At 35.1% G+C, this 21,663-nt stretch overlaps 1 protein-coding gene across 1 annotated transcript in view; it reads left to right on the top strand.

Moving 5' to 3' along the window:
• The window catches only part of EYS (eyes shut homolog), an 854,603-nt gene that overhangs the window by 98,861 nt on the left and 734,079 nt on the right, over positions 1–21,663 (top strand). Inside the window, exons 2-3 of the mRNA XM_042016808.1 lie at positions 618–1,474; positions 3,663–3,776. Of these exons, the coding sequence (XP_041872742.1) occupies positions 721–1,474; positions 3,663–3,776 (868 nt within the window). The 5' untranslated portion in view covers positions 618–720. The remainder of the gene's footprint in view (positions 1–617; positions 1,475–3,662; positions 3,777–21,663) is intronic.

The raw sequence follows: 21,663 nt of genomic DNA, 5'->3' as shown, positions 1-21,663 counted from the left end.
GTCTTTGACTGTAATACACAAAAGTCTCAAGCATATGATTAAGGACCTTGCATTTTCAGATATATTCTTTGAAAAGTAAGGATTTAATGAAGGGTTTTGTTGAATGTATAAGAACATATAAGAGTTGTCTTTGCATATTTTCTTCATAAAGTTAAAATTCTCAGGCCTACATCTTTGGAATATCTACTTTTATAATAAACTGTTAAATGATTATCAGAAAAATATTTTTGGTTAAAGCTTGTGAGTAGAACTTAGATGTTCTTGTTTAGTTCCTTGTTTTGCCTCAGATGTCCTATCTCAACTTTATTAGTATTAGTTTTGTCAACAGAGGGAGCAAACAAGAAAAGTATGACTTTAAGCTCTTTCTCTTCTGCACACAAGTACAATGAAATGCACTAAATACATATAAAATATTTATCAGGAATAAAAATAGGAAAAAACTGACTTTTGTTACAGTGTTGCAGTTCTGATCAGTTCATTTGACTTAATCCAGTTTCCCATTACTAATTAGATGTTGCCCTTGATTTGTTGTACATTTTCTGTTTTGTAATGAGGTTTCAATATTCAACTGTATTTGGTGTGGAAACAGAAATAGTTTCCTCTGTTTGAATTCCTAGGCTGCCATGGAAAATACATGTGAACCTTAAGGAACAAGTGTTCTGAAGTTATCCTCAGAATGAAGCAGATGTGAAAGAAAACTTCCATTGGTCAGGTGAAACGATGACTATGAAATCAGCATTTTGCATGATAGTGTGCTTTCTTCAACTTTGCATTGTGAATGGGCAGGTAATATGTGAGAGGCAAATGACTACTGAATGGAGAGCAGAACCAAAACCTACCGTAATAAAATGGACACCGAGGGAAAATATCTGTTCAGACTTTTACACTGAATGCTGGAATATGAATAAAAGTATTACTGGAAAAATCTCTGAAGAACATAACATCAGTATCCCTCAGATATGCCCTTTACAGCTTCAATTAGGTGATAGTCTCTTCATCTCCTCTGAGCCATCCTTTCAGTCCTATGGAATGAATTTGATAAATGTCTCCAAGGAAGAATTTATTAACTGCCCTAAAGCTGGTTTTCTTCAAGAGCAGTTGATTTTTGTTTGCCAGATAAGAGGACTGCAGCAAGTGGACCCTAACTGGCTTGGTGTTGGAACTCATTATTTTGCAGAACTTCACAAGAGAGGTCCACTATTGTGCAACATGGGCCTTCGTCTGAATGTGACAGTGAAGCAGCAGTTTTGCCAACAGTCTCTGGATGCACCACTATGCTCTGGGCATGGAAAATGTCTAAGCCATGTTTGGGAAAAAGCATATAATTGCCATTGTTTCTCACAGTATTCAGGAACATTCTGCCAGAAGTTTGATATATGCTCCACTAAACCTTGCCACAACAATGCCTCCTGCACTGAGAAATCAGAACTTTCTGGAGATTACTACGAATGCACATGTCCTCCAAAATTTTCAGGTATTTCTTTTCTCCTCTAGGAATAAGTGTTATCATACACTGTATAAACGATCATACACTTTCCTTAATAGATTGTAAAACAATAAGAACAATACTAGCAAGGCTTTTGTCTAATATTATTGCCCACTGCTGCTACCACACCTGCAGAGTCTCTTTTACATGGAGTCACTTATGGGAGACTGTGCAGGCATTTGAAGATAGTTTGTACTTGCTGACATTCATAAGTGCATTGTAGAGAAAAACAGAATAAGTTCTTATCGTGCTTCTTTCCTACTTAAGCATGAGACATTAATAAGTACTTGTTGACTTACAGAAGTAACTGGCTTTTTTCTTTTTTTTTCTGCAGTTCAGGTTCTTAGACCAAATAACATAAATAATTTGGAGTAAGCTTCCCCAAAAATAGCCAGTTAACCAAACTGATGAAAAAAAGTAAATGCTTTCATTGAAATGAGCATTTCATTCAACCTGCCAAAACTCCCCTCCATTTTCAGTTTAAAGACCTTTCAAATTACATTAGTGAAATTTTAAAATCAAAATTTGGTCTAACTGAAAAGTCAAACCTTAAATTAGAATGATATGCAAAACAAAATACTTAATTTTTTCATCCAGATTTTTCTGTCCCCTAAAGTCTTTTTCAAAGGAAATTTGTTAAACAAACTGTTATCACCAAATTAAATATGTCACAAATGAAAAAAGAAAAAATCAAGTAATCCTATTAGGAAATATTGCAGTACTTACCCAAAACTCATTGAAGAAACTGAATTTGGTTTCGGATTACAATACCAGAGAGTACAACATGACTGGGTAAATTCTTATCTAATCATTATCTTTATTTCATGGACAAAAAAAAAAAGTGAATTAAGGAAATTTTGGGGATGTTGTTCCTGCATTCAGACCACTAGAGGTTGGGTACGTTTTAGAAAGTACTAGAAACATTCATTCTCATCACAAAAAGAATTTTTGTAGCTCTTTTTGTACTTGTGGAGCAGAATTCTTGTAATGTTCCTCTGTTGGACTGAACATCTATGGTCTCATTATAGCAATGCTATGCTATGAAGCACAGCTGATGACTCAGGAATGAGTGAGGTTCATAGAACACACTTCATACAAATGAAGCTTATGTTGCATAAAGATTGCTGTAATTTATTTTTAATTGCTTTTCAAAGTGCATAATAATTTGGTTACTAATGCATTTCCCAATAGATTATGCAGGTATGAATAAGTCAATGTTATGAGAAAAATATTTTTGTAATTATTAAAAGTGCAATTAGACAGTAGAAAACATTGATGGTATGCAGTATGTTTTATATTTCCTTTATTGTTACTGGAGGCTGTGTAAAATTCTTTGAAAAGAATAATATCAAAAGTGTCTGGTACTAATTAAACTCAAATTAATGAAAAAATTTGCAAGCAATTTTGTTAAAAGCAATCATCATTCTTAATGTTATCAACAAGCAATGCTTAAAACATTTTGTTAGCCTATATAGGAGAGTTTTAGGTAATGCCCTCATTTTGTACTGACAATACTGGTCCATAAATAAGCTGTATGTAAACAAGAAGAGTTAAGAGACTAAACAAGCATATATTATGTGCATGTCTACAAAAGAGTGAGGGAGGAAAAGATGCCTTCCTTAATATAAAGTGTATTAGAAATTCGAAAACTTTTTGAAGTGTGAATAATGCCATAATAATAATTCAAGAGGCAAGCATAATTATATGGTATTTAGACCTGTATGCTGTAACAGCATAAACAACTTATAACTGAAATTGTAATTTCCAGAAAGCTGCATATTAAAAATATTCTCACATTTCCACTCAACATGAGAACATCTTTTGTTCTCAATGATGAAAGAAATTGTAAGTTAGATTCATGTTAAAAGAAATAAATACCACAGTTCTAGTAGCATTTCTGCACTTTAAGCTATATGTGAATTTGTAACTATACATTAGGTGAGGTTGAGCACAGTAGCTCATATAAAAGCAGATTAATATCTTTCTGACTTGCCTTAGAATTTCAGTAAGTTTGGAGCAAACTAATGAACAATGTTAGCACAAATACCTATCTATCCATTTGCATATCTATATTGTAGCTATAAATTTGACATTTATTGTAGCTATAAATTTGACATTCACCAACCCCTCGAAATATTTTCTAAAATTCAATGTTCCTATTATTCCTTTGAAATAGGTAAAAATTGTACAGAAATAGTTGGACAGTGCCAGCCTTCTACATGTTTCAATGGTAACTGCATCAATGTTACTCCAAACACTTTTCTTTGTGAGTGTGACGAGGGCTTTACAGGTAGGAAATACCTTTTTTCCCTGTCTTACAATAACAATTTTATCTGTTGTAATAATGGTATGAATTTTTGCTTTATTAAAACAGTGATTTTAGATGATTATTGCACAGTTTGCCATATCCTTAGATTTTTTAAAAATAGGTTTTGTAAAATATAAAAATTAGACTTCCAAATTACTCATGTACTGATAGAACTCATGTACATTCTATAAATGATAGAAGCTTTTCACAATCAGATCCCATCCACAAGTACCTTTCTTCTATTGGCAGTATAACAGAGTAAGACTCTCAATCACTGACTCACTGGTTCTCAAATACAGAATTCACAAGAATCAGAACTCTTCCTGGATGAATGATTTTGAATGGTCATGACATTTGTATTCATAATTTCAACATCCTCTTATAGATGTTTTAGAAATAAAGGTTGGAAATAATCTAAAGAGTCAATAATGTCATGATTTAGGGGTGTGACTTGATTAAAAAGAAGGGAGTTAATTGGTTTATTTATGATATATGGGACAAATAAGATGTTCTCCTGAGAGAAGCTTGTATGAAAAAATGTATCTAAAACCATCCTATGTAAACACTTTCTTGGGGGATTAGGATAGGAGTCAAAACTATTTATTCTTGTGCTTCACAGCAGAAGTTCACTGTATGGATGTGAGAAAAGCACTAATATTCACAAGAACATTCTTTAAGAAGGAGCTAAGTATAAAGCTAGCTCTTGAATATCCAAGGACAGTAAAACTTTTCCAAATGTCTCTTTCTTTGAAGCATCACTTATCCTTGTCAATTATAGAATACAAAGAAATCATTACATTGAGATGAAGAGTTAAAAGAAAAAAAAAAAGCATACTGGAGTTAGAGGGATCAAAGAGCCAATCTTTATTTTCATAGTGAAGGACTGCAGATCCTTGTTGATATTTTAAATAAGTCTGTATAGAACTATATTTTTTAAAAAATGGGATAGACATGCTGAATTATAAATCCTAGTAAATCTGTTTTATATTCTCATTTTCTTCCCTTTCTTTCACTGTAGAAGCATCATGGTCAGCATATTTCTGAGAAAACTGAAAAAGCACCTCTTTTTTAAAAGTAAAAAATTCCATTAGTAAAGTTTTCTGGAGCTGGTTCCTGGGGGCGGGGGGGGCCCCCCCCCCGGTCCATATCTTTTTAGAACATTTACCTTTCACACAAATTCTGTAGGCACATCACTCTTGAAATTTTCTCTACAAAAATCTTTTTTATCCTTTCAACTTTGACATAGTGAGGGAGAGGAGAAATGAGACAGCAGGAACACCCTTCCAGATGCAGTAAATCCAAACCCATAACGACATGAAAATAGTTTCATGTCAAACTACTGGAGGGCAAGATACATTGCAACCTACTCTCCAAGTAGATGGTAAGGATTGAGAAGGAGAAAAGGAGACTATGAGTGTAACTAGCTGCCTTTTTATTCTTCACTTAGCTAGAAGAAAATGGAGAATCCTTTTTTGTTTCTAAGCATAAGTATCTTAGAAGGAGAAGGATTTTAACTTTTTTTTCCTGCTTCTGTAGTACTGATTGACTAACATACAGTATAATTTTACAATTATTTTCTCACCAAATGTGGTGGTTTAAGTCTACATGTCTTCCCATGGTCCTGTGTAAAGATATTTGCTAGTACAAAGGCAATTTCAAGAATAGCTTCCTGAAAGAATACTACCCATGTGAAAACAAATGTTTTTCTAGGAAAACAGACAATTTCCTATTGTTTCATTGCAGCTCTATTGTGTTCTCAGCCAAGGTGAGTTGTGTAATTATGAATCTTGTAAGTTGTATACTATTTTAATTGTGTGAAATTGGTAGAAAACTCAAAACATTCTTCTGTCTTGATGTTGAACTTGCACACAGAAAACAAAACATAAAAACAAGATTGTGCACATTATGTTTAGGATTTTATAAACTTTGTCCTACCTTTTTTCTAAAATGAGGCAAGACTGGCAGTAACTACTTCACATGATCTGAATGAAAATATTAAAAATACTTGTTACTCTATATTGATGGGATGCAAATAAAATTATAATAAACTAAAAATGCTCAAAAGCATTTATTCAAAATAAGTAAAGATTGCTGAGTCCAAGTTGTGTTTGCAAGGATAGAACGGATCTATTAGACAAGCAATGTAAATTGTCATGTCAATTATGTGGGGGATTTTTTATTAATTATTTAGTTCGTTCACTGAGCTCTCAAAACCTTCTTCACTCTTTTTTGAAAGAAGACTTTTAACATAACAGCAAACAGCTAGCTTTAGGTTTGCCATTATTCTTATGATTGAATACTCCAATTCATACCAGAATTTGCACCCTTAGACTTATTAAGAAGCATTTAGAGAAAGGGAATACAGGTAAAACAAAGATGGGGTGGGTACAGAGAGGAAGGAGGGAAAAATAGGCTGGAAGTGTGCAAGCAGTTGCTGCTCAGTACTCGTCTCACTGAGACCTGCACTGAATCACTGTAGTCTATCCATTCTTTTTATTAAATCTTTTCTTAACTCTCTTTCCACATAATCTTACTCTCTCCCCATCTATGTGTTCTAAGGTCCCAGTGCCAGAACTGGAGAGAAAAAAGTGCCTGAATTTGGTGTCACTAATTTGAGTTAGACCATTGGTGATAACGGGCCTAATGTCTTTGGTGCCAGCAGTTGGAGTAAATTAGGGTCTCAGCATCAGCAAGCTGAAGAGAGACCACAGATTGTAGAAGTGTTTGTCTGAAGGGAGTCAGTTTAATGCCAGCAAAAGGCATCAGACTCAGCAATGGTGGCTCCCATGCCTGGTGCCAGTCAGAGCAGGTGAGAGTCCCAGCACCAGCAAGTGGAGAGCAGAGCAAGAGTGATAGAGCCACTTGGAAGATAAAATGTTTATATTTTCCTCTGAGCTGGTCTCTGAGTGTGTGTGCGTATGTGCATGTGCACATGTGTGTATTTGCAGTTCATCAGCACACTTCAAGCTGCACTATCTGGCGGGTAGGAGGCACAGGATCTGGGCATCAATTTTAGATGAGCTGAGGTCCCACACTACTATTGAGGGGGTTTACAAAAGTGTTGGTCCTTGGGAAATAGAGGGTAAGGAGGCTGTGTATCTTTACTAGCAAGCTTCAATCCTGATCAGTCAGAGAAGAGGACTAGGATTTGGCTGTTTGTACATATGAATTCTGGGTGGGTGATGTTAAAGGCAATGCCTTATCTGTGGGTTGTCTATGTAGATGGTTGCATTAGTGTCTCCTACATGTGTGCATCTCTGGCATACATGTTCATTTTGGCTGCTAGCTGAGCCTGCAAACAGGAAAGCAGCAGCTGCATTCATTGGATGGATGGGACTCCCAGGTCTTTGGGTTCAGGAGACTGAGGGGAGATCTCATTGCAGTCTACAACTTCTTTATAAGAGGAGGGGCAGGTATTTTTTCTCTCTTGTGACTGGTGACAGGTCTTGAGGAAGTGGCCTGAAGCTTCAGGTCAGGGGAGGTTTAGATTGGATATCAGGAAAAGGTCCTTCACCCAGAGGGTGGTTGAGCACTGGAACAGGCTCCCCCAGAGACATAGTCGCAGCACCAAGAGTTCAAGAAATGTTTGTACATTGCTTTCAGGTACATGGTGTGATTCTTGGGCTGTCCTTTGCGGGGCCATGAGTTGAACTCAGTGATCCCAATGGGTCCAACTCAGCATATTCTATGATTATATGGTTCTAAGAATCTCATTTAGCTAGGAGAAAAGAAAATGCCATCTTTACAAAGAGTTTTCATGCATGCAAAAGAAGGGGCTGTTACTTGATACCATTATTATTTAAAAGGATGCAAAATATAAAAAAAAAAAATAAGAGGATAAGATACCCAAAAGTAATCTAGACTCCATACCCTTTCTTCAGGGGGCTTATTCATATTTATCATCATACAGAGTGCCTGGTTCAAGCTGCAGTTCCAGCCAGCTCCAACCCACCTACTACAGGTCATGGCTAAGCTCACAGCTGAGATGGGGGCACCTTGGGTGAAATGTACTTAAGAAAAGGCAAAATGCTGCACAGGTATAGAGGAATAAAGCAAAAAATATGTGAGAAACAGCTCAGTGGAAGTCAAGATGAGTAAAGGAAGGGGGAGGAGGTGCTGCAGGCACCAGAACAGATATTCCCTTGCAGCTTGTGGTGAAGAATGTGGTGGAGCAGGTATTTCCCTGCAGGGTGTGTAGTGTAGCAGTCTGGAGTGGAGTGAATTGAGACCTAAGAAAGGGAGGAGAAAAGGTGTACTCAGAATGGCACTGAGTACAGGTGTATTAATATGTTTGGTATACCAAGCAGAGAAAATGACAGATGAAAAATTCCCTAGATGTTTGTATTTCTTTTGAAGAAGATAAAATTAGCTACATGATTTTGAGTCTACTTATCTAAAATGTTGTATCTGGTTTAAACACGCATTAAAAATGGATAATGAGACCAATGAATCAGAAAAGCTTCAGACCAAATACTAAATAAAATTTTCTTTAATGACAATAGAACAATACTTAGGTATGTAGTAATACATTGCAGGATACCAGAGTGATCAGCCTGTAGCCTTGTATATGCTTTAAAGACACTTCCAGACATGCTGTAAGTTATGGACAGCTTCATGAGCTTATTACACAATTTTATATCATTACTTGGCCAGTAGTGTGTATCACACTGCAGTCTGATTTTTTCTGTATTTTCAAAGCCTCTGCTTTGAACTGTCCAGAACTCCTCCCACAGTCTTATGATTATTCACTTTTACATACCTGTCTAGTCTGCAATAGCTTACAATGAAAATCACCAGTGTTTAAAAACTTATCACTGTATATAAATCACTTTCTCAAATGATTATTATTAGCATCTGAGTCACTATTGGAATTTTTGTTATGTTTTCAACTGTGGTTCTTTTCAGATTTAGCAAAATCATAAAATTAAGTCAGCAGAGACATTCATTTTGATCTTACTTGGTCTGCCCTAGAATTGTCTGTCTCTCCACTGACAACAGAGATATCGCAGTAAGCAAGATAGTAACTTGTATGTTTCAGTTAAATGCCTAAAATATGACGGAGAAATTGTGTGTTTCATTTCATTAGCATATAAAAAGGGGATTAATCAAAAGGTGTGAACAAATGGGAAAATAGGGAATGAGAAAATTTTTGGATGTAAATTCCAGCTAATTGTTAATTTTAGCTTATTGTTTCAGCATCTGCTAGGTGCTTTATGAAAGGGCATATCGTCAATAGTATTCATTAATGAAGTAGCCAGTTCTGTAAAAGATTCTTTTGGGAAAGGTAATACTGCTTCTCTTACAACTTTAAAACAAGCCAGTGTAATAATCATTATTTAATAAAATATATATATATGAAATATGACAAGCAGTAGGAAGCGGAACGAGCATTTCCATAGGGCCAGAAGTGAGCATGTATTTTCTTTTCTTAATAGACCTTTTCGGATACATTATCCAGACTCAGTTTCATGTAACTATAATCAGTGTAGAACTCAAAGCATTTAAAGCTAAGATTTAATAATAACTTTTTATATAACTTAAGAAGATAGGATGACACCACAAAAGAGGACATAGTGGAGGAGTGGGGAAAAAAGAAAAAACAGGAAAAAGAAACTTTTTTCTATAAAACTGAGTTGAATGTTTGTGATACTTCACCAGAAGATGGGCTCAGAAGGTGATATCAGCTAATAAACTGAATAGAAATGAGGATTTAGAGAAAGACATCTTAAGTTTATTAATTAGTATTCAAAGGGGAAAAAAACCCCTGGAAACAAAAGAAGAGATAAAAGAACAAAAAATAAGAGGAATGGAAGTAGTTGAAATAAAACCACAAACATTCTTTGCAAAAAGGCAAAAGTGAGTGTTCGTAATACTGGTTATGTTTGGGAATCTAGGGTAGTCAATGAGGCTGATGAATGAAAGGTTGCTGAAATATGGCATTCTTTGTTAACCATAAGTCACAGCAAATACCAAGAACAAAAGAACTCTCTCTACCTCAGCACAGTGCTGGGCCTGAAATGGGAGACATGCCAAAGGCTCCATTAAGTCCATAAAATATATCACTTATATCACTATTCATTTTTATGGAAGTGATTGGATAGTGAGGTGATGGATGAATAGACAGATAGGTGGATAATACAACAGAGATTGCTCATGGTTTGACTGTCATTATTCATATTTAGCAATCACAGTTGTATTGGTGAAGAAAAAGCATACATTGCAATATATTGGTTTAATATTTATGAAAAAATAGAGATGTTATATTTCTTTTTGGTTCTGCCTGTGCTTCCATTTCACTTACAGAATTATAAATTACACTTACTAAGAGGAAAAAAATAAAACCCACAAGGTGATGTGAAAGTTTAGAGAGCATACTGAAGTCTCACAAACTGACAAAGCAAATATTAAAAATAATAGTCTTTCTAGAAAAAAGACACAGTTCTGCAGGAAATAATGAAAGTGACATAGCCAATAAAGTTACTGACACTTTGAACAGCAGAGTGTTTAAAATTCTCAGCATTAAGCAAGTAAAAAATTTCTAAAAGAAAAAAAAATGGGAATCAAATCCCCAGTTTATAAGCAAAAATAAAAGTTTACTGTTACTATTTCACAGTGGGTTGATAATAATAGCTTATGAAATTCATACAAGAAGGAAAAAACCAAAAAGAATAAGATGGAATACTGCAAAATTGAAAAAAATAGAAAATATCACCCTTACATTAATTCTTTCTGCAACTTCAGTCATTGTTGACTCTATGTCAGGAGCAGTCTATTACCTGACATAGAGACACCTGGACAAGTGTATTTGTTCTTAAAAAAGCATCCAGCTGTGTTGCTTTTCTTAGTAGTCAAAATTATATTCTGTCACTTTATATCAGCAAAATAATTCATAAAGACTCTTACAGAAAGCACTGAGATGCTTATTCTGATGACTGCAAGTTTCTCAACTTCTGCACATTACATAAAACTGGTTTTGAAGAAAATGAATAGAACATACTTGCATTCAAAATTATGAATGATGAGTTTTAATGTCCCAAAACAGAACATGAATTCATCTCTTTGTCATCCATGTATATTTTATCAGTTATATTGTCAGCCTAGCTAAATCCTAACACAGATTTTTAAGTTATTCAGTGGCAATGCATAGATCTAACTGACTTTTCAGCATCTTCTAGTTCTTCAGTACAGTGAAGATGGATGAGGACCTTAATTTCCTCGATGTTTATGTTAAGGTTTAATCTCTTGTTGTTTTGATCAAAAGAATTGATGATATATGGCATATATCCTAATACGTACGTAATGATTGGCTAAGAACAGTCTGTAGCACAACAATTATATAAATCTTGATTTAGCACAAAATCTCTTTCTTACATATGCTGACAAATACAGATTCCTTTCTGCCAACTAAGTACAACTTACAGGTTGTACTATCAGAAAAGTTACCGCATTGTAGCTTTTTATCGCTGGAAGACATAAACAGTCTGCTTTAAACAAGGACCTGTGTCTCACCCATTATGAAATAAAAAAAATATATTTGAAACCTTGCCTGTATTATGAATTTTTCCTGAAGCCTTCAGGCAATCTGATAGCTGATAGTACTGAGTGGTTTGTATTGATTCATAGTATTATTTTAAAATTTCCTTTGTTGTAGAAATCATACCAGCTTTGATTATTGTCATGGTTTAACCCCAGTAGGCAGGAAAGCCCCACCCAGCCATGCTCACTCCCCACCAGTGAGATGGGGGAGAGAATCAAAAGGGTAAAGGTGAGAAAACTCATGGGTTGAGATGAAAAAAAGTTTAATAGGTAAAGATAAAGCTGTTCACACAAGAACAGCAAACTAAGGAATTCATTCACCACTTCCCATGGGCAGGTAGGTGTTCAGCCATCACCAGGAGAGCAGGGCTCCATCACGTGTAATTGTTACTTGGGAAGACAAACAACATCAATCCAGATGTCCTTCTTTTCTTCCTTCTTTTCCCACCTTTTCGTTGCTGAGTATGACACCATATGGTGTGGAATATCACTTTGGTCAGTTGTGGTCAGCTATCCTGGCCATGTTCCCTCCCACTTCCTTTTGCACCCCCAGCCTGCATATTGGTAGAGTGGGGGAAGGAGCAGAAAAGGCCTTGATGCTGTGTGTAAGCAGTGGTCAGCAAAACTAAAACATGCCTGATTTTTCAGAACAGCTTCCATCATAAATCCAAAACACAGCATCATACTAACTACTGTGAATAAAATTGACTTGATCCCAGACAAAACCAGTAAAATCAGAAACTGAACAGATTATCCAGAAGGTTATTAGGATCAGCACTGTCAAGCATAATTCTCCTAATAATATTTTTATCACTGGGAGAATCAGTATGGTCATTATCATTCGTGAGAAGTCATATTTCTATTTGAAGAGGTGAACATTATCTTTCAAGTGAAAAAAATGTTCTTTATGTGAACTTTGTTAAAAGCACAGTCTTTCTGAGTCAGTAATGTCTCCTATATTTCTGTATTTTGGTGGGAATGCTGCAAGTTTCTGTTGAATGACTCTATTGCAGCTGTTAAGTAGTTTTAAGCATATCACAGAGGTGGTACTGCTACTATCTGCTTCTTGATGGGTAGCTTAAGTTTCATTTAGCGTTTTGTCAGGAATGATAGATGAATGATTTAATGGTACTGAATTGTTCGCCTTGCACCAGGAATTCAGGATTTCTTTTCCATCAGTTGACAGAATTTGATCATCTCCATTGAAATGCTGTGCAATAGCACCATCATAGGGACATATATAATTTGAAGCCACTGCAAAGATGTTTGATGTGATACCATTTTGCATTTTGTTGACATTTATACTTTCCTTCATTATCATTTTAAAACTTTCATTTATGGTGAGCAGCTTGTTTATTTGCCAGTTTTTACATTTTACTCTAGCTTTGTTCTACATTTATACTTAAACAGTGTTCTGGTGAAATTATTTTTAAAAGAACCCAAATGCCTCTCACATTTGCCTTTGACAAAGCAAAGAACTTCCTCTGAGGTAGTGTATGCTGCCTGACATCTATGCTATGCTGGCTGAAAAAAATCAAAGAATGTAATATTAAATTAATGTCAGTGTTATCTACTTCATCCCTCTTCTCCACTGCTGGATACCTAGAACATTCCCTACAAGAAAAAATATTTCCTTTTATTAGGCTGCAACAAGATAACCACTACACGATTTCTAGTCATCGTCCCTCAGCTTTTTTTTGTACACTTCCTAGCATGAAACTATTTACTAGTAGGTGCTAATCTGTTAGGACCCCAAAAATAAAGGCACTCAGGCTCTGCAAAGCCTTATGCTAAATGCTAAACTAAAATTATATCTATAATGAGTAGCAAAATAATAATAATAATAGTAATAATAACAATAATAGTATACATAATCTTATATATCTGTATAGATTTTGGTAACCCCAAATTGTGTTGTATTGAACAGTCCTCCAAACACCACGCAGACCTCCATGCTGACTCAGTCTATGGAAAGGGTTGCTGTATTTTGGTCATTCAAGCTATTACAGGATTTTCTTAGAGGGAAAATCTTGAAATCTTCCTTGTACTTGGAAGCTGCCATCAAGTTATTCCAAAACTTTTGGGGTTTTTTTCCCTAAACTGAACTCAAGTTCATTCAAATTGTCTTTGTGAATCCTGTTAATTAAAATTTTGATGCTTCTTGTTCTTTTAAGCAGGAGTTTCTATAATGTTTCCCTTTCTATTTTACATTGTTTTTTTCAATTGAACAGGTAATCTGAGATAGAACAAGAATATGTTTTCTTCAACTATTTATGAAATTAAAAAGTCAAATGCTATATTACAATAAATGTAATATAAATGTCATTAAAATACTTGTTGTTCTTTATAAACACAGACTGGTTTGACAAGATTTGTAACTTACAACTCATGTTGTCTATTTTTGCTACTTTATGGTATCTTTATTGTCTCCCAGGTATTTGCAAATAGCTTGATTACTTGACATTTTCCATTTGAGCTTTTAAAAAGCTAAACATTAAGAATGACTTCCATTATGTTCTTCTTCTCTGCTTTTCTGAGTAATTGAACCTGAACCCTTTGATGTGTTACTATTGGTTTTTAAATTGCACTTGTCAGGCATCCTGTCACATGTAGCAACCTACAGGTTGATACCTGCAAACAAACTGCATGTTACATAGGTAATTCTGACATCTGAAACTTCTAAACTACATCCCAGTGATCTAAATAGAAAACTGCTACGCCTAGCATATATAAGAAGACAATTTTTCCTTCTCAGCTGATTAAAGTACCACAGTAGTGATGACCAGTGTTCTGAAACTCAGTAGTATACTATTTTTACTTTCTATCCTAGACGTATGTTTATCTAGGTCCTTTCTTTAAACAAGAGCTCAAGGGTTTGCCATTTCATGCCATCAACTTTGTGACACTGTAAAGATACAGTTTTCTGATCTCCTTTGTTCTTTCATCATAGTGAGTATATTACCTTTAATAGTAGTAAAATAACCATCTGCCTCTCTGTAACACCAGTCTGGCCTACCAGTTCCTTAGGTACAGAATGGATTTGTCAGTAGTCACATATTGTTGGTTTTCTTCCTTCAGCTTGGCAACCCAAAGCCTTCCAATTAAGATTCTATGATTCGATGACCCCCAAATTAGAATCTATACCTAAAGGAAAAAACGTAGAGGAAAATGCATGTCACGGGTTACAGAAAATACTTTCTTTTTTATTTGTAAGGAAAGTATTTCCATTTAAACAAATAATTTTTGCAATGGCAAAAAAAATTACTGATTCACATTTTGATTGTTAAGTTTTAAATGCATGAAACTAATTTCTAAATACTGTTATTTAGTCAGTTATTGCATAGATGAGTATTCTTATCTAATTGTAGACTCTGCACATTTCACTGGATTTCATCCTATTTTTCTGTAGTATTTTGAAACCCATCCCTAGCAAAAAGCTGTCCCCAACAAATTTCAATAATTTGTAATTACAGATTCTCATTTGGGTCAGACTCATTTTCCAGTGTGACCAACATAATTTTATGGATTTACTTCAGTGATCATTTACAAAAATTGAAAACCCCAAGTCAAACAGCATTCTGTAAATGAGTACACATTTAGAAATGCAATAAATGTTTTGAATGTACTGAATTGCAGCTCCTAGATAATCATGGCTTTATTGGGCAAGAGGAACAAAAGGCTTTAGCATTTATTTAGTTTTATGAATAAAAACCAAAATAGGCAAACCACATGTACTCACTCTTTATTCACATTTACAATGTAGTTTTTTACTTTGTGATTCATTATTTGGCACAGATTAAACTGGATTTAATTATATACGTTTATTAATCATTGTCTTTTTAAAACAATTGAGTTCCTCACTTATGTCTCAAATCCACCAGTTGTATTGGATCACTATAATTGTGTTTCTAAATAAAGATATTTCTGAATATATATGTTTTAACAACAAGGCAAAATGTCATGACCTAATATACGCTCATTGCGTAGTAAGTTTTTGTGAAACTAATATGATCTTCTCTACAATAAGTGGGTATAGCTTTGTTTTATTAAAATTAATTGTGATGTCCCATAACTGTTGCTGCAAGAATTCATGGAGTGAATTCTTTCTGGCTGATATGCATGACTTTCCTTCATCATTTATATCCTGTCAAACTTCTGGGGGAATTTAGAGAGGCTCCAATTTCTTGTATCTTCACTTAGCATGGGTATGTAGCATGTGTGTATGTAGTGTGTCAAAAAATTAATAAGCTGATGTCCTTGGTGTATGTTACTTCAATTAGAAGTTAATAAATATAATTTAACTCCATTATCTCAGTTACACCAATGAAGACAGGCAGAGAAGACATCAAACTGGGGAGGCTTGAGTCTAAATATGTCAAATTTATGTTAGACAATTATAGGATATCAAAATCATTATAGAGTGTGAGTGCCTTGATGATTAGGGGGTATTTGTTTAGAGGGTATTTTATCACAGTTTGGGTAGAGACCACTTATTTTCCAAAGTCCTGCCATCAATATAGAAGCTTTCATGAGCTCTAAGGTGCAGTGCCTGCTTCCTCTCCATACTCACTGAGTCTTCCCTGCTTAGACTTGCCACTGCCGTGATCTGCATGTGAAAGACCTGATCACTGTACTCTTAGGTGTTCCATGACTGCATGTTGAGAGAGAACATAGGCATGCACTCTTCACTTGGTTTGTCCAAAAGAAATCTATTTCACTGCAGGAATAAAGAGCTTAATAAGTGTTCAGTACAAAAAGCTGCAGTTTCACAGTTTCTTACTGTTGTTATTGGCATTTAAAGCCAGCAGGTTGTCTTTACTCAATTAATTTCATAGAGTATCACTTAGTAGGAACCATTTTATCAACACTTGACAACTAAAGAATGCTTTGCTTATATCACTGGTTTTTTTTGTTGCTATTTTTTTATAAAAAGGAAACATAACCAGAACTGTTCCTGAAACTATTTTTATTCAAAACACAGGAAGCCTTTATACACTATGTTAAACTATTGTACAACACAGAAACTTCTGTGGGTGCGTATTAGCACAAGAAATCATACATGGAGTTCATTCCTATAAAAAAAAGCTTTGCTGTATGAAGAATTTTTTTTTTATTATTATTATGGGGATTATTACAAACAAAGAGAAGCTAGAAATGTAAAGCAAATTTCATGCAATTCCTCTTGAGATCGATTCATTCTAAATATTTTCCTTTTCTTCAATGGATATCCTTGCAGAAGGCAAATTTGTAACAGTTTTAAGACAGTACATTGAGTAGACTGAAGAACTCTAGAGTCTGAAGAAAAAGAAATTATGTACATGTTTTATTGATTTAAATTACATTGTACACCTCCAATTCTATTCAATACAGTCTAGGTTTCTTTTTGTGATTATGTTAGTGAGGAAAAATTACTAAATTTTTTTTTTCCTATATTTGAACTGCTCTTGTTGGTTTTATGAACTCACTCTAGAGAATAATTTCTTTAGTTTGCTTCTGGCATCTGTTATTTTTCTCTTACCTAAGTACTTAATGCTTACTGGTCAACTTGTGGTAGTTTTTTTGAATATAAAGCTGGAGTGAACATAAGCAGTAATTTGAATTTCCTTTAGGCACTAAGTATGGCTACAAGACCATATCCATCTGTAGTCAAGAGAACTGCATTTCTTCTTCATCTCCTTTTATTACTATGACTTATTTCTTCCCCCTGGCTTTTCAGCTTTCTCCCAAGCTAATGGGTTCTCAACTCTGAGATACCTGATAACTTGTCTTGTCATTAATCACTCTGAAGTTAACAGATAGTGCACCTTTCAGCACTATCTTGTCTTTAACTTTGTTGACATAGTAATGAATCAAGGTCATGAAAATATAGAATTGTGCCTTTAGAAAACAATGTTGCTTATCTTTTTACATCAGGCAGTCAGTCATTAGAAAAAAAATCTTTTCACATCCTTTCAGAAGAATAGAAGTCTGATTGAAGTTTATGTGTTCAAAAAGCTAATTGCATATACAACTAGAAAGACCAGCGTTCCTGCAAATAAATGCAAATGAAAGGAATTACATTTATTATTTCTAGAAATGTATGGTGTTAAAGAAGCATTGTGTGATTAAAGACTGTAATACATTCGGGTCTTTTACCATGCCATTTCAATTTAGAATTGAATGCTTTGTCCATTAATATGTGGACAGATTGTTGGTCTATATAGTCATGATTACACATTTTATTTCTGTACAGTAGCTTATGTCGGGAGCTGCAAATAAAGAAGTTTAAATAGTTTGCAAATGGCTTTTAACCCATGGTTCATTTGGAATCCATCCCAGACATTGATGGTCTTGCCTGCAAAAGAGACAGAAAGTTCAGTGCAGGGCAGATAATGATTCTTGATTGATTATTTAGTTTACATTTCAGAATAATTCCACTAGTTCTGAACAAGCCATTAATATAGGAGATCTTTTATCACTTTTCAGGGAGAAAGAGACCCTGGGAATTTTGATACATTTCAAAGAGTTCAGTTCTTGTTTTAATTTTTGTTCACAATGATTTATAAACATAATAGGACAGTGTTCTGAGCATGTAAATCCCTTGAAAGCCTTCCAGCACACTGATCATGATGACAGAAAAGCAACTATAACTTTGAACCTAGAGCCCAAAACCTGTCAAGTGTATTAACAGTAGAAATGTTTCAATATGTTATCTACCTAGTCAAAAAAAATCACAATTTATTAAATGTTCATAAGTATAACCCCCTAATCACAATTATATACCTGCAAATGCATAAATAGATTTCACAGTTTATATACTTGGTTGTGGGACAGCATCAATACCTACAGCACTTTTACATCTTTGCTTAAGAGAATCTCTACAGCCTCTCTACACAAATGCACACAAACCTCTCTTATGGGCATAGAACATTTAGAGAGATAATATTCTTTTAAAAAACATCTTCCATATGTTTATTAATAGAAATAATATTAATAGTAAATATATCTCATGTTTAGACAGATGCAAGATCAGCAATAGCTTCTTAATTTTTGTAGCATTCAAGGTATTCAAATATTCAAATTTTTAATGATACTATGCAACAAGGCCATCAAAGGCCAGGTTGAAGAGAAAGTGGACTATAAATGAGTCAGAGTTACCAACACCAGTAGCATCATTTTAAAATAACAAAATGAGTGCTATGTGATAATGGCACCCATCCATCAGAGCACTTAAAAAATGTAGGTGACATAAACAAACACTCTTGTTTATCAATCTCAATTAATATGTCCTTTAAAAAAAAAAAAAAAAAAAAAGATTGTTTCTTCCACAATCAAAAACTGAGCAGACTTGGGGGAGAAGCCTTCACATGGCAATGTAACAAAGAGGAGAAAAAGGCAGTGTTCCGCAACTTATGAAAAAGACTGCTGGAGAGGAGTAAGCATCAGATAGACATGAGTCAGTGGTGTTGGAAAGAACTTCCTAGGAACTAGGATGACTGAACAGTTAGCCAAGAAATCAAGCCCAGAAACAGGGCATCCAAGTGGAAAGTAGAGGAAGAATTGGACGAGTAAAAGTGAAAAATCTCATGGGATGAGATAAAGACAGTTCAGTAGGAAAAGAAAAAAAACATGCATTCAGGAAAAGCAAAACAAGTTCATTCACTAGTAGCCATCAGGGGACAGGTGTTCAGCTGTTTTGAGGAAAACAGGGCTCCCTCATGTTACAGTTACTTGGGACAACAAATGAAGTAACTTGAAATGTCCCCCCACTTGTACCTTCTTCCCCATAGCTCTTGCTGAGTACAATGTCATATGGTCTGGGATATCCCTTGGGTGTGTTGGGGTCAGCTGTCCCCTCTGTGTCCTCTCCCAACTTCTCGTGCACCTCCAGCCTCTTCACTGATGGGGCATTGTGTGAATTTTAGAATACTAGAATCATAGAATCATAGAATGGTTTGGCTTGGAAGAGATTTTAAGGATCACCTAGTTCCAACCCCTCTGCCATGGACAGGGACGACTCCCACTAGATCAGGTTGCGCAAAGCCTCATCTAACATCGCCTTGAACAATTCCAGGAATGGATTAGCCACAACTTCTCTGCACAGCCTGAAAAGGCCTTGACACTATGAGCACTGCTTAGCAATAACTATAACCCTGATGTGTTATTGACACTCTTTTCAGCACAAGTCCTAAACATAGCCTCATATATACAATTATGAATAAAAATAACTCTATCCTGGAAAAAATAAGAATAAAAAATAAGCAGAATATGTTTTTAATTGAGTAAAAATCAAGGACATGAAGACAGAACAGAAGACAAAATTTGAAAATATGTCAGAATGAAGTAAAAGGATTCAATCCCCCCAGTTTTTTGGCTTATTGGATCATGTGGGCTTTGAGGATGGATGAAACTTTACAAGATTCTTTATCTTGTAAATCAGTGCACTGCATAAAATGACAACTGAAAATTTTTCCATAGCAGAATAAATAAAATCAAGAAGATACAGATTTGGATAGCAAGGCAATAGGTTCATGCATAATCTAAAGTGCTTTCTAAAGAGGATACAATAAATTCTTCAGTATATATACACCTGATTGCCTTTTTTATTTTTGTCAGTTAGAAGGTAAATACACTACTGCTGGCTGGCAGTTTCTTGCACCTGTGAGAGACTGTAAGGCTTGTGTAGTGCAGTGAATATGTGATTTTTGCTATTAACAGTAGAAGGCTTCAGGCTGTGTACTAACCTAGCAGTGCAGAGTCTCAGACTCACCTTTGTCTGAGCTGGGTTTCATGGCTGCTGCCTCCCCTGCTCCAGCTTCATCTCTGGAGATGGCTGCTGAGGAGAAGGGCACACCACCCATCCTTCAATCTTTGCCAGGCAAATAGTTCTTGGTGCCTGAGGGATAAGGCTTTAGCTGGCAGTCCAGAGAAAGGAAGTTATCTGTGATTAGAAAAATATCATTAAAACAAAAATGAAAATAGTAGTGGAAAATAAAACCAACCAAACAAACAGCAGCAACAATAACAACAAAATACACACACAAATAAACTCTAGACTTGAGACACAGGAGGAAGATATGCCTTCTATAAAGATCACAGTTTTAATCCAGAAGTCGTAGTCTACACCATACTGACCTCTGAGTCCCCTATGCCATTTTGTTACTTCCTTTAGTTCTTGTTTTTAAATCCATACTACTTCTACCATTTGCTATCCCAGTTCATCCTCAGCCTAAACACCAGCAAAAGGATAACATTAGTTATTAAATAACATGTGAGACAATAAGAAGTATTCAGAAACTTTCTTGCTGTTTGGTTCCATCTTCAAGAGTAGTGTCATTGGAGATGTACCTCTAGTCATGTGGCATGAGATACAGTGATACAATCATGGAGCACTGAAATAGCTCAAGAATTCATTTAGCTAATTTTTACAGTTCAGAGTTAATTTCTAAAAATTCATACAATGGAAAATAACATAGCAGATTGAATAGAGCTGGCCTGACTGATAATACTGCATATTGAATAAGGCTGAATTCACTAATTCAGATTGCATTTGGTTTCATTCAGTCTGAATCATAGAATCATAAAATGGCTTGGGTTGGAAGGGACCTTAAAGCGCACCTATTTCCAAGCCCCCTGCCATGAGCACTAGATCAGGTTGCTCAAAGCCCCATCCAGCCTGGCTCTGGACATTTCCAGGGATGGAGCATCATGACTACTCTGGGCAACCTTGCCAGTGCCTCACCATCCTTCACAGTAAGGAATTTCATCCTAATATCTAATCTAAACTAATACTCTTAAATATGAGTAGTTTTAAAATCAGATAAACAGCTATAAACAAGGTATTCGGGAAGAATTGTCCATTCGCTAGTGCTACCAGATTTTTGGTTTTGTTTTCTATATTATCAGATATTTAATTCTGCTGTTTTTAAATGTTTTTCTGATCCTTCAAGTCAAGAATAGGATGCATAGTACATTTTGTTAGCAGACCAGCCAAAACCCCTTTGTTCTAGCTAACTTATGCTGAGTGTATTTGTAATTGAATAATATTCTATACTAGAATATAATATCTGTTTTCATTATGAAGTGGAAAAAATAGTGTTAGCAAGAGTGACACAAACAACCAGAGCTTTGAATTGGACCTGCCTGCATTTTCACTCTAGTATGGAAGGGCTTTGAATTGCCAAAGCTATTTTTTATAAAACAATAATGAGAACCATGAACTTTTAAAAGAGACATTATAACAAAGAAAAATCAAAATAAAAAGCCTTTGTTGTGTCTTTTCCTCCAATGTTGCTATCAGTTTCCCCAACTCTTTTGTTAATCCAGTTCCCTGGTTTGAAACAGTTTCTATACT

Source organism: Corvus kubaryi, unplaced genomic scaffold, assembly GCF_017639235.1.
Source record: "Corvus kubaryi isolate FWS band 111438036 unplaced genomic scaffold, C.kubaryi_AGA036_p1.0 split3-73, whole genome shotgun sequence".
In the NCBI taxonomy this organism is placed as follows: domain Eukaryota; kingdom Metazoa; phylum Chordata; class Aves; order Passeriformes; family Corvidae; genus Corvus; species Corvus kubaryi.
This window is presented reverse-complemented; position numbering and strand designations above follow the sequence as displayed.